The sequence below is a fragment of the Aethalodelphis obliquidens genome, unplaced genomic scaffold, assembly GCF_003676395.1.
Source record: "Aethalodelphis obliquidens isolate GAN/ISIS:26980383/991018 unplaced genomic scaffold, ASM367639v1 scaffold31, whole genome shotgun sequence".
In the NCBI taxonomy this organism is placed as follows: domain Eukaryota; kingdom Metazoa; phylum Chordata; class Mammalia; order Artiodactyla; family Delphinidae; genus Aethalodelphis; species Aethalodelphis obliquidens.
The window spans coordinates 18,976,792-18,994,042 of record NW_020837975.1 but is presented as its reverse complement, the minus strand read 5'-3'; the positions used below and the strand labels follow the sequence as shown (position 1 = coordinate 18,994,042).

At 39.1% G+C, this 17,251-nt stretch overlaps 1 protein-coding gene and 1 non-coding gene across 2 annotated transcripts; both read left to right on the top strand.

Moving 5' to 3' along the window:
* Positions 1 to 849: 849 nt before the first annotated feature.
* LOC113631222 (U6 spliceosomal RNA) lies at positions 850 to 957 on the top strand. The gene has a single exon (XR_003437230.1). It is a non-coding gene; the product is annotated as a U6 spliceosomal RNA (small nuclear RNA).
* A 6,294-nt stretch (positions 958 to 7,251) lies between these two features.
* On the top strand, positions 7,252 to 9,941 carry LOC113630928 (cytochrome P450 2C18-like; the record flags this gene model as incomplete). Its single annotated transcript, XM_027126838.1, has 4 exons — positions 7,252 to 7,447; positions 7,748 to 7,980; positions 8,467 to 8,545; positions 9,117 to 9,941. Coding segments are annotated over 4 exons (606 nt in total), but the record flags the coding sequence as incomplete, so codon positions are not given.
* Between the last annotated feature and the right edge of the window lie 7,310 nt (positions 9,942 to 17,251).

Here is a 17,251-nt window from a genome sequence, read left to right as displayed (position 1 = left end):
AGTTCAAATAAGTTGTTACTATGTATTCACTACCAAAAAAATCAAGTTAATGTCTCATGTTATAGGGTACGTTTTGAAGAACTCAGTTTTAGAAAAAGGTAACTGACATAGTCATATAAAACCATTTCTAGGGAAATAACATAAAATTTTTTTCTCTCTGTTAACGCTGAAGATTTTTCTTCTATCTCTGGAGTCCTGGTCTCTTGCCAGGATGCGCTTAAGTATCAGTGAGGCCCTGACATAATTAACAGGACTTCAGTTTCTAGATGCTAGAACTGAAAAATTATAATAACAATTAATTAATATGTTATTGCTCTGGGAAAATAGTGTAATTTATTTGTAGATCCTAAATATTTTACTAGATAAATAGGTGACTTCTTTCAAACCTGCATCAGTTTCTCTTTCAAATGGGCTTTTTGAAAAAGCTCACCTATAAAAGTCCACTGTCCCCACTCTTGATGATCGTCACAAAGAATCATTTTCGACACCAGGATGTCCCAAGTCCTCCTCATTCCTCTGATCATAAGGCGACATTAAGAGGGTCTCCAGAGAGTTCATTTGGATATGCAGGTCAATAGGTTTCAAAAAAAACACATTTATTCTAGGGCTTCCCCGGTGGCGCAGTGGTTGAGAGTCCGCCTGCCAATGCAGGGGACACGGGTTCATGCCCTGGTCCGGGAAGATCCCACATGCTGCGGAGTGGCTGGGCCCGTGAGCCATGGCCGCTGAGCCTGTGTGTCTGGAGCCTGTGCTCCGCAACAGGCGAGGCCACAACAGTGAGAGAACCACGTACCGCAAAAAAAAAAAAAAAAAAAAGAAAAAAACATTTATTCTAAAGTGGCTACTTGAATGCTCGACTGGGCAGCATGTATACTAAAATTGGAATGATATAGTGAAAAGTAGCAATGGCCCCTGCACAAGGATGACACTCAAATTCATGAAGCATTCCCTATTTCATAAAGGGGGGGGCACTTCCCTGGTGGTCCAGTGGCTATGACTCTGTGCTCCCAAAGCAGGGGGTCGGGTTTGATCCCTGGTCAGGGAACTAGATCCCACATGCCTCAACTAAAGATCCTGCATGCCGCAATGAAGATCCCACGCGCTACAACTAAGACCTGGTAGAGCCGAAATACAAAAAAAAAAAAAAAAAAAGATGCATGGAACTTCCCAGGCGGTCCTCTGGTTTAGACTCCGTGCTCCCAACGCTTCAGGGGGCACGGGTTCGATCCCTGGCTGGGGAACTAAGATCCCACAAGCCCTGTGGTGTGGCCAAAAAAAAAAAAAATTACATTAAAAAAAAAAGATACAAGGCTTCCCTGGTGGCACAGTGGTTGGGAGTCCACCTGCCGATGCAGGGGACACGGGTTCGTGCCCCGGTCCGGGAAGATCCCACATGCCGCGGAGCGGCTGGGCCCGTGAGCCATGGCCACTGAGCCTGCGCGCCTGGAGCCTGTGCTCTGCAACAGGAGAGGCCACAACAGTGAGAGGCCCGCATACCGCAAAAACAAACAAACAAACAAACAAAATAAAACAGAAAAGCTATTATGCCTGCAGTTCCAGTTTATAATAGCAAAAGGATACAGATTAAAATCAGGTGAAAGAAGCAGCACATAAGACAGGGTCTAAGAAAGTTCCAGACACAGTCTTCCAGTGGTCCGCTCCCAGTGGAGTCAAGGGGACTGGGCTTACTAGCAGCAATGATGTGTGGCAATGTGCATGAAGTACTGGCAACCAGAAAGATCACCCAGCCTTGGCTTCCAGGGTTTTTATTTGGGCTTTGTCACATACACTTGGCCAGTCACCCACATGGCTGACCTTAGTGTTTACCCTCCAGAGACTTAGCTATTACCACACAGCCAAAGACCACACCATAAACCATATTAGCAGAGACCATCCAGGTGGCCCAAGGTTCCCAGGTAAACAAATACACTTTATCAAGCAGGACATTCCAAGGTTCAGGGGTTACCTCCCAGAAGCTCAGAGCAAAGCCCAGACCTCAAACAATTACATGTTATCAGTTTACTTAATACTTATTTGAATGATGCATTTTTAGTAACTTGCTTGTATAGAACCTTTCAAAAACATCCAACTCAATGCTCACTTGTTTTGTAAGTGCAATGAATGAAAGTGGTCATTTCTAGATTGGCTATATTAGAAAGACTATAAAGACAAGTTGCTAAAACAACAACAACAAAAAGAAACAAAGAAATTGCTCTTGCATCAGACAAGAGCAACATATAAAATAAAATAAACAAGACAACAATCAAGACTGGGAAGTAAACACAAAAATCTAGAAAGATTCTTCATTCAGATTGCTTGTCTAGTTTCTTTCTGTTATTTAAAGAATCTGAAGCTGAATATCTTAGACAACGCACTTTTTGTGTAATTTATGCCAGGAAGAAGATAGGAAAGTTCAATCAGCAGACCCAAGGGTGCACCCTTGACCTTACCACAGAAAGTTGGTGAATGAATGCATGTGTGTGGATCTTTATTCTCTTATTCTTTTTTTCAGTTTTTAGCAATTTTTTTCAATAATATGTCAAACGTTAGATAATAGGGATTTGACAATGTTGAATTTTACCTAAGCCTTGTGCTTCTGGAAACAGGGAAGTTTAAAGGAACCTCACAGTTTACTGAAGAAAAAAGAAAAAAAAAAGCCTTTCCCCATATGATTAGATAAGATTCACAAAACCCCTTGTTTACCTGTGACAAGGCCAGGCACAAATTCCTATGCTTTGCCTCATAACTTATTTCCTGAACTACTCATTTCACTGACCAATCAGAACAAAACACTTGTTAGACAAGTGTTAAGCTTCTCTCCTTCCTCCAGAGCCCTGAACTTTGGCCCACACCCAGCATGAGCCAGCAGACAACCCCGCTCAGAATAGGATGGCTTGGGGTGGGAGGTGTGAAAATTCTCTGACACTATCCCACCTGTCACCCCACTTCCATGCACCCTGTCCTTCCTGGCCTTGTTCACCCCTCTCTGTACTCCTAAGATGCTTGCAGACTTCATTATGATTGCAGCATTCACCCTACTACAATAGTCCCTTTCCCTGCCTTGCAATAATCCTTTTGAACTAAGTCTCTGCTTTCTCAGTTGGTTTTTTATTTGACAGATGTGACTAAATATTGGGGCTATACAGATTATAGGTTACATTTATGTAAGGGAAACTAGGCTAAAATTCATACTGAGGCAAGAAAAATAAGGGAAAGTTCAGGAGTGAATATGAAAATGAAGTTAGGGACCCACTCATTTGTTTTAAAGATTCTCAGGGGATTTTTACCTGAATATGTATATAAATATATTTTTTTGCCATGTGAATATTCTTAAATCTGAAAATGCTATATGCATATATTTTATATATATAGTATGTCTATCTATGAACCTAAAATATTTTTTCTTTCTTTCTTTCTGTCTGTTCTTTATTTCTTTCTAATTTTCTTCCTTATTTCTCTTCCTTTTCCTCTTTTATAGACTAGAAGGCCTCTCTCCCCTCTACTGCTTTTTTTGAGTCACTACCCAGTTGGCAGCCAAATGCTGCCCTTCCTTGCCCCCCCTCATGCTTTCCATGCCCTTTTAATCTCAGGCTTGGGCACAGGGCACAAAGCCCCTCTCCCTGAGGTCCACCCCTAAAACGTAGCCCAGCTCTGAGGCACTGAATGCTTTTGGTGTGTTTACGCCTTATCCATTCCAAAATCACTTTAAGTAGTAAATAATACCATTTAGACTGATTGGACGATTTGATTAAAAATCTCAAACTCTACTCAGATGGCCTATTTCTGGAATTCTTTGTATTTCTGGTTCATGTCTTAAATCTGAGAGATTAGTTTTTAATTATTGACTAAAGAAATTGTGGTATATGTATACAATGGAATATTGTTGAGACTTAAAAAAGGAAGAAATCTTGTAATCTGCGACAGCATAGACAGAACTCGAAGGCATTATGCTAAGTGAAAATAGATAGAGAAAGACAAATAACATATTATCTCTCCTTGTGTGGAATCTAAAAATATATATACAAAAAAAAAACTATGTTCATAGATACAGAGAACAGACTGGTGGTTGCTAGAAGCAGGGAGTAGAGAGTAGGAGAAATAGGTGAACTATTTTTTGGGTGGGATTTTTTGGTTCTGGTTTTGTTTTTGTTTTTTTCTCGGTATTTTTAGTTTAGATAAACTGAAAAGAAAAAAAGATAGAAGAGTTCATCACCAGAAGGTCCATACTACAAAAAATGTTAAAGGAAGTCTTTCAGGCAGACAGAAAATTATACCAGATGGAAACATAATACACAAAGAAATGAAGAGCACTTGAAATGGTGACTATTTGGATAAATACACAACTTTTAAAAACTTTCTTCCTATTTAAGTGCTTTAAAAGATAATTAAATGCTTAAACAACAAAATAACAATGTACTCTGGTATTTATAATATATGTAAAGTAAAATGTGTAAGAACAGTAGCATAAAAACCAGAGAAGAAGGAATGGACATATACTATTGTAAGTTTTTATACTATAAGGAGTGGTGTAATATCACTAGAAGATAGAGAATGATAAATTAAAGGTGTGTACAAAAACCCTAAAGCAACTACTAAAATAACAAAACAGTTTTATAGCTATTAAGCCAACAAAGGCGTTAAAATCAATTTATGTTAAAAAAAAAGATAATCCAAGAGAACAGAGAAAAACAGGAAAAAAAGAGCAAAAAACACGTAACATAAATAGAAAACAAATAGCTTAACAATATCACATCAAATATAAATGGGCTAAGGGCTCAAATTAAAAGACTTATCCTTATCAGATTAAATAAACAATACAAAACCCAAATATATGCTGCCTTCAAGAAATACACTTTAAATATAAAGACAAAAATAGGCTTAAAAGTAAAAGGATGAGGAAAAGATATTCCATACTAACACTAGTCACAAGAAAGCTGGGAAAGCTGTATTAATATTGGACAAAGTAGATTTAAGAAAAAAGAATATAACAGTTATAAAAAAGGTAATTTCATAATAATAAAACAATTAATCAAGAGGACATAACAGTTCTAAATATTTATGCCCTTAATAACAAAACTTCAAAATACATGAAGCAAAAATGGATAGAACTGCAAAGAGATGTAGGTAAATCCACCATTATGGTCAGAAAAATCATTACTCCTCTCTCAATAGTTAACAGATATAGACAGAAAATCCCCAGCTTTCTTCACTCAGATCTTAGGAGATAAGGTTGATATATCCAGCAATTTTCTTTATACAGTCAGAATCAGAGCAATCAAGAAATATTTGATTGGTGGTCAGCTATCATCATTTCCAGGTGCTATATTAATTAGAGCCAGATGTGTGAATCAATACTGGGAAGTAGCAATATATTAAAGAAATTAATAGCCCAGGAATCAAGGAAACTTGAATTCTCTCACTTAATAAATACATGACCTTGGGCAGATTGGTTAACTTCTTAAAGCCTCATTTTTTTCATTTGTAATATTGGGATTATAACAGCATCACTAGGATCTATTACATATTACATTACCTATTATTATAATAACAATTTGAATCAGCTACAAGTCATTTTAATCCCTGACACACTCCCATTTGGTCTGATTGGAATCTCTTTTTTGTCTCTCCCTCTGTCCTTTGTTTTAGAAAAAGAGCTTAGTTGATGGGAACACTGTTAAGTGTGGATATCACGGAAAAGATGTCACTGAAACTAACAGTCACTTTTTATGCAAAGAAATACAGCCCTTTGTTCTGTGCCTGCAGCTGCCTCTTTTAGACTTGGCTCAAGGTTTTCGTTAGTGCCTGCCAGACAGGATTATCTGGGATTGTGTTCCAGCAAGCCAAAGTCATGCCAAGCAGAGGAGTCAAGTAGTTGTATATATTTAGTATCACGGCATGAAGCCACGTGGTGTGAAGAACACACTGCAGCAGGAGCAGACCTAAGTCCTAATCGTAGCTCTAGTAGGAAGAAGTGCATGACCCTTACCAAATGTGAACTCTCTGGGTCTAAATTGCACTACCCATAAAATGACAGAATTTGATACGCATGGTCACTCAGTTTCCCCAAATTCTATGTTACTAGGAATGACTCTTTAGAAACAAAATGTTCAGAAGACTTCAATCATTCATTTACTCCTGCATTTATTGACCAGTTTCAATTCAGTAAGTGCCAGGAGATGTTCTGTTCTAGACATTGGGGATTCCATAGTTGGGGGCAGGGGGTAGGAATGGTCAGGGGAAGAGTTCTTGCTTTCAAGAATTTTTAATTCCTTGGAGAAAAGGAATGATACACTAAAAGGTAAATATATAATATAATGGCAACCAGTAAAAACTTGAGGAAATATTGTTATCAAGAAGGCAATAGGTAAAAGATTGTTCAATCCAGTCTATTAATATAGTTCCTTTTTCATAGTCATTCTAACACAAAAGGGAAAGATATTTCTTTCTTGATCAAGTCAACTAGAATGAGTTATCTCTCAGATGCATGGTTAAAAGTCAGTAGCATAAAAAGGTAGAAAATTTAGTGACAGCAAAATGAAAGAGTCAACTCTGACAGAAGTTGACAGAAGAGTCAACTCTGACAAATGAAAATGCTTGTCAGGGAACAAAAGTATGGAAAAAAATGAGAAACGCCAGGTATAATTCTAAGTATATTTCAGGAACTGTGTATTTGTTCATTCTTAACTTGTCACAACAAGTCAACCATTTATGTATTATTACTATTTTCCTCAGTTTAAAATAAAGAAATTAAGGCTCAAAGAGGTTGAGTAACATGCTGAAGGTCTGTGCTAGGATCTGCACGCAGTTCTCATTAAGTTAAAAATCAGTGCTCTTGGGCTTCCCTGGTGGCGCGGTGGTTGAGAGTCCACCTGCCGATGCAGGGGACACCGGTTCGTGCCCCGGTCCTGGAAGATTCCACATGCCGCGGAGCGGTTCGGCCCATGAGCCATGGCCGCTGAGCCTGCGCGTCCGGAGCCTGTGCTCCGCAACAGGAGAGGCCACAACAGTGAGAGGCCCGCGTACCGCAAAAAAACAAAAAAACAACTTATTCCCAGTCTTCCTAAATGAGAAACAGACTTTCCCATTTTTTAGAATTATGTATCATTATTAGCATCCGGGATGTGCTTTATCCTAAAATTCTGCACAACATTCTCATAAAATAAAATTCCACTCGATTGAGGGAAGAATGTAACACTTTGTGTTTTCAATTCACTTGAGGTTATTTGTGATGGTTGCCCAGGATAAAATTATTTCATCACTAATGATTCCTTTTCCTCGTTCAGAAGAAAGATAACATCTACGGACTGTTTCAGTGATGACAATTTGGTGGCACTTGTTAGTAATCTGTTTGCAGCAGGTACAGAGACCACGGCCTCCACGCTGCGTTGGGGGATTCTGCTCATGATGCGATATCCTAAGACCCAGAGTAAGTCTTCTAAAATTCAGAGCATTGTCTGAAGGAGAGGAAGCAGAAACTCTTGGACTGGACAATGCAGAACTCTAGAGTTGCCCTGATACCTTAATTTTTACCCTTGAGGATAGTTTGTACCTTTAGTCTCCTCGTGATATAAGAAAGTAGATTTTGCCCTCTAAGCAATCTGAGATGGTCTGAAGGCATCACTACGTGCAGGTCCCCAGAGGAGCGCTAGGAATAGAGGCCTGGAGGTGGAAGCAGTGGGGGGGAAAAGATGAGTCAGAGCTCAGAGAGCACTTGGGCTTGACTTTCACATTTAAAGAAAATGGGGAGACTGTTTCAATACCCGCCTCCCACCGCAGACTGTAACCGTGCTCTGTTTTATCCAGAAAAGGCCCATGATGAGATCGCCAAAGTCGTGGGTGCCTCGAATGGCACACCGAACTCAAATATCTTACGAAGACGCTGTCATTCACGAAGTACAGAGATTTGCTGATATCCTGCCTGCAAGCTTACCCTGTGCAACCACCACAAATATTATATTTAAAAATTACTATATTCCAAAGGTAAGGGTTTAAGAAGAGGGGTGAGGGGAAAGGGAAAGAACATCATGCTGCTCAAAATCACAGAGGCGCTGAGATGAACTGGTGCGAGCTAGGTAGAGCGTTTTGTTAGAAAGAGCCTTGGAGTTGCGGAGCATCTAACTGACCCCGTGTTACTGCTGTTAGGTCCTTTCGTTTCCCTGAGCCCCAGTCTTCTCTTTCATGGAATGGAAATAATCTAGCACAACTATGAGGAGAAAGTCCATGTATGATGCCCAGGCATATAAATGAATGAATGGATGAATGGATGAATATTATTTAACAAAACACTTAAAAGCAGTTGATTGCTTTCTGTCACTTGAAAACTATACCAATTCCTGTGATAAAACAGCTAACCACAATGATAGTATGGCAAAACTTTCTTCAAGAGGAAACTGTGATTCACCAAGCTGAAGCAGTGAACATTGCCCTCGATTTCAAGGCAAGCTTTTGCTTTTATTATTATCTCAGTGTAGTTTTAGTTTTCAGAATACTCTTTGCCATATCAAAATGAAAACTACTTTTGTTGACAGCCCTACATTGTTTCAGAGTATGTGGCAAGCTATGGAAGTGGGGTAGCTTACTTCTGAGGATTTGTTTTGATGGGCTTATTAAATTTAGTTTGTCCACCGTCACTGTCCCTGGAGATAAAAGATCAAACCTTCACGGAGCCCCCAAACCCACCAGGAAGGCTCAGAGTCACCAAATGAGGACTATTTAACTCCCATCGTATGAATTTAGCAACTGGAATTTATCAAAAGTTAAATAACATGCTGTTATCACATAGCAAATACATGACTAAGAATTTATTCCCAGTTCTGAATCCGAAGCTTGTGTTTTTTAGTAGGTACCGAATGAAAATGTGGTTGAATACATGACTACTCCACACTCAATCCTAAGCCCCACCTCCCCCTTCTCCACTTCCTATTCCTTCTAGAACACACTGCTTCACAAAAATTGCCAACCAAGGTCACCATACATCTTAAAGAGCCACTTTTTTAGGAAGAAGTTTCATCTCTGTCACTAATAACACTTTTATCTCTAGGGCACTGAGGTCATCCCTGACCTCTGTGCTTTGGGATCAAACACAGTAGGGAAAACCAGACACATCTAACCCTGAGCATTTCATTTCCTTAACTCTACCGGGAAGCTTATCAAGAAGGAAGCTTTCATGCCCTTTTCAGCAGGTAAGGTGTCTTACTTGAGAAAGGTGATTTGAAAAATCTGGAGAGATTTGGCTTTGTCTTAGGCCAGTGCTAAGGTTTTATATCTTTCCATGTGGCACTAAACTTCAGAAATATGGAAGAGTCCTCCCCCGGCTTTCAATCGGCTGTAGAACATTAAGCATTGGAAGGACATTTTCTTAGGGAGTCCTTGAAGATTCCTTGTGGGTGAGGCTAGGGCAGAGCCTCAGGAATTTGAAGAGAAAGTCAAGCAGGGCAACGATGGGCAAACCCACTTCATTCCAACCAGAGAAGCTTTGTTTTAATTGTGTAAATACCAGTGTTTCTCTTAGGATTTCTTGAAGAAAGCAAAGCAGGGAAAAGAAAAGAGCTTTACATTAAATTTGAAAGCCATGAACTAAATGAACTTACTCTATAATTGTCTGAATTTCTAAGAACCTGAAATGCGTTCTCCATTTCCAGAAAAGAATCTTAGCAAAACTTCACCATAAGCAGTTTGTCATCTTTGCACTTGTACAAACAATGGCTTAGCATCACTCCAGATTCCCATTCAGTGATGGGTAAACAGCAGTCACCCAAAAAATAGACTGTCTTTACCTACTGATAACTAAGGGATGCAGAGAGATACAAAGCACAATCCATTCTCCTAGTTTTTACACACATACACACGTAGGCACAGGATAATATACAAGAAAATGTTGCACGTATTCATGACTCCTGCTTTAAAATGAAAAACATAATATCACATCTGGATCAAGAGTTAAAGTAAATGAAAAGTAACATACATGTATTCGCAGTGTTTCGAGCTCAATTTCTCTCAACACTTCCTTGCATTATAGTTTTGGGGAAAAAAAAAGCCACAGAAACATAAACAATGATCTCTGGAGGATACGCCAGCTACATCTAACTCCAAACCTTCATTTTACAAGTGAAGAGATACATACTGATTTCCAGAGCCCTTTATCAGCTCTTGGACTTACTACTGTTCATCTTTAAAGAAATTATGTTCTCTATGACACCCTGTGAACAATAATTACTTTGACTTTTGCTCTTGAGCTCTGACTGACACTGTGTTCAGGGCTTCTGTGGTTTCTCACACACCTGGACCTGGAGCTTCTTTGGACTACAAGGCAGCAGCAGATAGATTTTTGCAGGGTGGCCCCATCCTTAAAGGATTTTGCCCAGCTTACCTCAGGAATTCTAAACATCTCTAGATATATATATATATTTTCTACTTTAGGAAACCTAGGAGTAGTAATACTACTTTTTATCATACACAAACAGAAATATTACTAAAATATAATCCCAAGTGTCACAATAAGAAAAACTATTATAAAATCAATTTTATGCCTGAACTGTGAGCACTAAATCTCTCCAAACCCTCATGTTTCTCTAGTTGTGTTTGAAGGCACTCTTTTCCCCAGTTCTATCCATATCACTTATTACTTACTGCATTAAGATAGAGATTTTAATTTCTCTTATATAGGGATTAACAGAAACAGCTTTGATTCGAAATCAGGAAATCTGAGTTTGAATTCCAACCCTTTCAGTCCCCCATTTTTATGACTTTATGACTACATGTTGGCAGTGGCATACTTAGTGAATGTGACACCAGTAGCAGATAATTTTTAACACCAATATGAGAAAATAATATTCAATAATAATCATAAACTAAAACGATAACTTTGATCCTTCTGTGAGTCTGATATAATAATTATGTATGTAAACTACTGTCAAGTAACTAATAAACTTTAATAAAACTGAAATGTCTGCAAAAGAAACCGAACTACTAAATTATACAATTCATGGGATATTTTATTTTCTTGATTCATTCTTTAGTTTTAAAATGATGAATAATAAATTTCATGTTAATTCTCCAAATCTAATAAAACTGTTCATGTGTGAACTAAATTTGCACTTATTGAACAAAAAATATTACGTTTCGCTGTTTCTCTATTTAAAATTTTATACATGTCACATATAATGTCAGAATTGAACTAACTCTAGCTCTTTTTCTAAATCACTACAACCACTGGGTTACAGTTTATATTGAATCTACTCTTTTTTTTTAAAAGAGTTTTTTTTTTTTAATTAATTAATTAATTTGGTTGCGCTGGGTCTTAGTTGCGGCAGGTGGGCTCCTTAGTTGTGGCATGCAAACTCTTAGTTGCTACATGCAAACTCTTAGTTGCAGCATGCATGTGGGATCCAGTTCCCTGACCAGGGATTGAACCCAGGCCCCCTGCATGGGAGCATGGAGTCTTAACCACTGTGCCACCAAGGAAGTCCCTGAATCTACTCTTAAAATGAAGGAATATATAGGGGTCGGAGACACAAAGTGCATTCCAAGTGAGTAAGAAAGATTCTGAACTCTTAGGAATTTACTCGCTAAATGAATGCATGTAACTGATTCTGTGTGTGTGTGTGTGTGTGTGTGTGTGTGAGAGAGAGAGAGAGAGAGAGAGAGAGAGAGAGAGAGAGATTGACTTGGGGGGCAACACTGAGAGTTCTTTAAATTATCTTCCACATAGAAAAAAAATAATAAAGGACAATGAAAATGTGCTCATTGGAGGCTTACCTCTGTATTATTAAAGTTCAAACAGTAATCACAGGAATTTTTTAGAATTTAGATCAACAATAGATTTTTTTCAGAGACAAGTATTTTATTACTAAGTCCATGGTGATGACAAAAAGCAGACAGGCTTTTAGTCCAGCATTATCATTTTTTTTTTTAATCTCTGAAGATGTTGTACTGCTTATTTTTCACTCTTGGGGCAAACCCTGCCCATTGCCTAAATATAACCCTGCCACTGAATATAGGTCACAGAACTTCCTTTCTTCTACTCCCGTATTTTGATTTAATATTATTTCAATTGTAAGTTTGCACATTTTCCCATCCAGTTATGTTGGGATGGAAAGACTGTAAACCCTGAACCTATAACCTCAGAAATCTGGGTCAATATTGAGGCTGGCTTGGGAAGTCCATAGGCTTGCACAGGGTTTCTCTCTGAAACATGGACATCAGTGGTCAGAGAACACTTACACAAGGTGACTGTGTTCACAAGCCCTCCCCTTCAAGTTCTTTTGATTTGGTAAAAATTACCTGGTGCCCCGTATACCTCCCTGTCCCTCTCCCAAGTAAGTTGAATTCCTGTTATTCAATTGTACCGGCTTTTCCATGGACCTAGCAGGCTTTCAAATTAAGCTCAAAGTCACAAGAGTTTTTAGAAGTAAGACATGTGCCTAAGGATGATCCAACAGGCACACAAATCAGCTTTAACGCTCATGGTTCCAAGCCTGGAGCAGGTTGTCCAACAAACCAGCCTTAAGATTAGGCTTGTGCACTAACCAACCTCAGTGATCACTGGGTAATACCTAGGTGAACCCTGACTTTTCTCTCAGTAAGGTAGGACTAGTCCATTACATAGCATTTTGGGTGCCAACAGTCAGGGCTGAACTATGCCAAAGCATATTTCACCCCATGAAGAAACTACTTGCAGTGCTGCATTCCGGATGTTTTTAAGAAATAATTATAACATGATTTTCTCCAAAAAAGAATTCTGTGACTGGACCTTCCAGAATTCTGTGACTGGGTCTTCTAGTTTCTAACAGAAAAACAGTCTTAGTAAAAGCCACTGGTTTGGGTTTGATACGGTTTCTTGTGTTGTATGCCTTTTGCTCTTAAAAACAAACAAACAAACAAAACAAAAGCTGGTTAGGATAAAAATTAAAATCGACAATAACAACAATAGTAACAATAATAATAATTTTGAGTATTTACTGTATACCAGGCACTGTTCTAAGTAGTTTAAACTTACTCCTAGAAAAAAATCCTGAGGCTGATACTATTTACCAGGTGGTAGAACTTGAATCTACAACCTCTGGAGCAACTAGCCTGGGAAGGCAAACCACAGCCTCTGCTGCAATCAGCCCAGAAAGACCAGAACTTACTTGGTCAATGACTGCCAGCTTCCCTATTTTTCTCTTTTCTTTTTTTTTTGCACCCTTCCAACTCAGGACCTACCAGAGAGAGCCCTAAACCATTATATAAGAAGCCCCTCTTGATAGCCCACCTCTAGCTTTCCCATGCTAGTAGCTTCCAATCAGAGCATACATGAAACCCCTCCTTTCTTCACTGTTGTCAAACAAAAATTGTACTAGACCGTGTTAAAGAAGCAAGGAAGACTTTATTCAAGTCTATTGCAATAGGGGAGAGAGACTGAACTCAACTCCTTTGAAACAAAAGGTGGGACAGCTTTTAAGCACTGGGGTGAGCTAGTGGAGAAGTACTAGAGGGGGAGGTTGGTCAAAGCCATTAAGCCATCCATGTTTGCTAACTAAGGCTTATGAAGTTGGGCTCTGACCCCCCCTTGCAGAGACTGGGAGTCAGGGGCCCCCATCTTTCTAGATTACATTTCAAAGGGATGGCTTCCAGATCCTTGAGAAAGAAGGTCCTGTTCCTGGGTTGTAAAACTGGTAAGACGTTGGGAGATTTATATCTCAAAGGGGCAGAGAAAGAAATTTACAATTGCAAGTTTTCTCAAGTAATGCTCTAAAGAGCTCAGCAGCTATAGTCAGGAAGAACCCTAAGGTTTAGTTGAGCTGAGAATAAAGTTAAGATCATCTTGGTCACTGTAAAACTTTCCCACTGCCCCGCCTGCCTTTGCTCCCTGGCCCAGTGCAAGTGATGCTGGCTGACTCCCTTTCTATAACCAAGCTCTGAATAAAAAGCCTCTGTTTGTCCTACTTTTGTGAAGCCTGCAGCCTCCTAAAAGTAGTCATTCTATCTTACACTTAGAAATCTGAGTTTGAATTTAAATTTATTCCTTGCTTTAAAGCTAACCAAGTCTTATGTTTTGCTAACTATTAGCTACATTGTGCCTAATAAATGATTATAATTCCTTATTCTTTCCAAAGTAAATTGGACTGTTTCTTATCTTCATCTACAGAAGAAAAGTTACAAAGATTTGCCCTCCCTAATGAAAGGGCAAAATACTGACCAGGGTTATAAGAATGTCAGGGTGTTCAAGAGTCACAGCCTGCTTTCTTATCTGAATCAGTTGATTCAAATTCAGGCTCTACCTCTCTCCCCACCCCTGGCAATTCATTACAAGTGGCTGGCGAGTCTTGACTCAGCCTGCAAGTGTTGTAATCGGGCTTTCTTTAATCACTTCCTGCCCTCTTCCCTTAAGGGGATTTTTAAGTAAGTATTGTTTCACATTCTTAGACAATAAAAGAACCACATTTCTGAAATAGTTTGAACTCCAATAACCAATCAATCTTTCATTAGGAAAACTTCAGAATAATAAGGCTCTTTAAAAAAACACTGCGAGGCTTTTTAGAGATCTCTTTGCCAATTCACAGATCAATATATGTTTCACTCTTTTGTAATCTCTAAATGTTTTCATAATTCTACAAAGTGTTATTACCATGGCATTGTTTTCCATATAGAAAAAGAAAAACCTTTACGTTTCCGTAAGTGACAAAGTGGGATACAGAACTAAATATAGCATATATGTCAAGGCTTCTCAAACTTTAATGTGAATCATCCAGGGATCTGGTCAAAATGTGAATTCCGATTCAACAGATTTAGAGTGGGGCTTGGAATTCTGCATTTCTTAAAAAACCATTCTTGGAATGCCCAAGCTTCTGGTTCACAGACCCCACCTTGGATAGCGTCAGTATACGTTAGTTTACATAAAGACAATACTCAGATTTTATATACAGTTTATGATCAGAAAATTGTATGTATATACACATTAAAACATCAAATAAATAAAACCAGACTGGAAACATACCAGTTACTAAAAGAGATTTGGGGTCATGGGTGAGTTTTTGTTTTCTTTTATTCCATTTTTCTTTTTCCTCACAAAATAACATTTCCTCAAATTTTTTTGCAATGAATATAACTTTTTCTGTTAACAGAAAGCCTTTTCTCTTTCTCCTTTTTTCTTTCTTTCTTGTTTTTAAGCAGAAAGGCACATCAAGTGCTGGTTATGACCAACAAGAATAAGATCAGCGAGTCAAATGTAATGACTCTCAAAGGTGATGGAGGCTGTGGACAAAGGTTAAGAGAGGTTGACACTTGCTTGATCCATGGCAGTTATGTGACTATAATATGTGTCTTATGGTCACTTGAGTGGTCAGCTAGCTTCCAAAGTCCTTGCTGTGACTCATCCACATAAGACAATTGTAGATGATCACACTTTTGGTGAGGTGGAGGTAAGACCACAGAGCCAAGACCCAGTCATTCTCAGACGCTTCTTGGTATTGAGGATGCCCAGGCTTCCCTTCAGATTCACTCCCAGGACACTGTTTGGTTTCTTTTTGTTTTTTTAAATATATTTATATATTTATTTATTTATTTAGGCTGCATTGGGTCTTCGTTGCTGTGCGTGGGCTTTCTCTAGTTGCGGTGAGCGGGGGCTACCCTTCGGTGCAGTGCGCAGGCTTCTCATTGTGGTGACTTCTCTTGTGGAGGAGCATGGGGTCTAGGCTCGCAGGCTTCAGTAGTTGTGGCACACGGGCTCAGTAGTTGTGGCTCGCGGGCTCTATAGCACAGGCTCAGTAGCTGTGCCACATGGGCTTAGTTGCTCCACAGCATGTGGGATCTTCCCGGACCAGGGCTCAAACCCAAGTCCCCTGCATTGGCAGGCGGATTCTTAACCGCTGCACCACCAGAGAAGCCCCCAGGACACTGTTAATTGGGAAAAGATTCCTCAGCTTCCTCCCATAGCAGGGTTCTGCTTGGATTGGGAAAATCTGTGAAGCAAATTCAGTAGACTTCAACTTATTACTTTTTGAATCGGGGAGACATCTGTTTATAGAAGACGTATAAGCACATTATAGGCAGTTAGCAGGGGGGTTAAGTGCTTTAAAAATAATTTTTACTTAAAGGAAAGAAAATTAACCTAAACGTATTTGGATTAAAGGAGTCCAGCTGACTTGAATACTTTTTTGACAGAAAGGAGATGAAATGAAAATTAATTGTGCCTATTCTGCTTTTCTGAGATGACAAGGGCATCAGATTTAAAATCCCTGAGGTCAAACAAACTAACCTGACAGGTCCTAAAGAAAGTACTCCAAGCTCCTACCTGCCAAGGGGAACTAAGCAGTCTGAGAAACCTCTTCAAAGACTGTCAAACATGGTGTACCTTAGGCCTCTTAAACTTAGGATGAATCTTATCACAAGCTGTGGGTGTGTGTGTGTAGGTGTGTGTGTGTGTGTCATTACTAAGGAATTTAAATTTACTGATCCATTAAATGGTGGGAAAAGCTAGAAATAAAACTTTTGTTTTAAGAATGCAGAAAAAAGTCCATAAAAACCACTGGTTTGGGTTCTATAAGATTTCTTGTGTTGTATGCCTTCTGCTGCTTTTTATTAAATAAAGCCCTAAAGCCTGGTTAGGATGAAAGTGAACTAAACAATAACGATAATACTAATAATCGCTCACTTTGAGCATTTATTATATGCCAAGCACTGATCTAAATATCTTTCATTTAACTTAATCCTAGGAAAAACCCTATAAGATTGATACTATTTATGATCCCTATTTAACAAATAAGGACCCAGAGGCACAGAGAGGTGAAACACTTGCCCAGTGTCACAGTTAGTAAGAGGTGAAGTGGTTGTGAACCCAAGTGGCTTAAGTCCTGAGTTGGCTCCATAGGGAAGACAACAGAATGCCGCTACTGTTTTTGGTCAACTTTAAAGAGGCTTTTCTTGTCTCTATTCAAAGCTCTGTCACATGGGGCATATGTTGACTCACAACAACCAAACTTATTGAGTCAGGTCTGAAATTTGTCTGCCAAGAAGTTTAACCTCACACTGGAGCCAGGCAGGGTTGTTGGATGAAAAGATCATTCATTTCATGGAGTCTGCATTACCTTTTCTACCTACCAAGCAGTTTTGAGCACAGATGAGCTCAGGTGCTGAATTCCTCTCTCAAGTGAGGATCACACTGAGAACTGCTAGTGGTAAATCTCAAGCCCACAGGCCTGGCCAGACTCAGGGACATCAAGGTGATCTTAGTAGTTCTCATAACTGACTGAGTCAGAAAACCTAGGCTGCT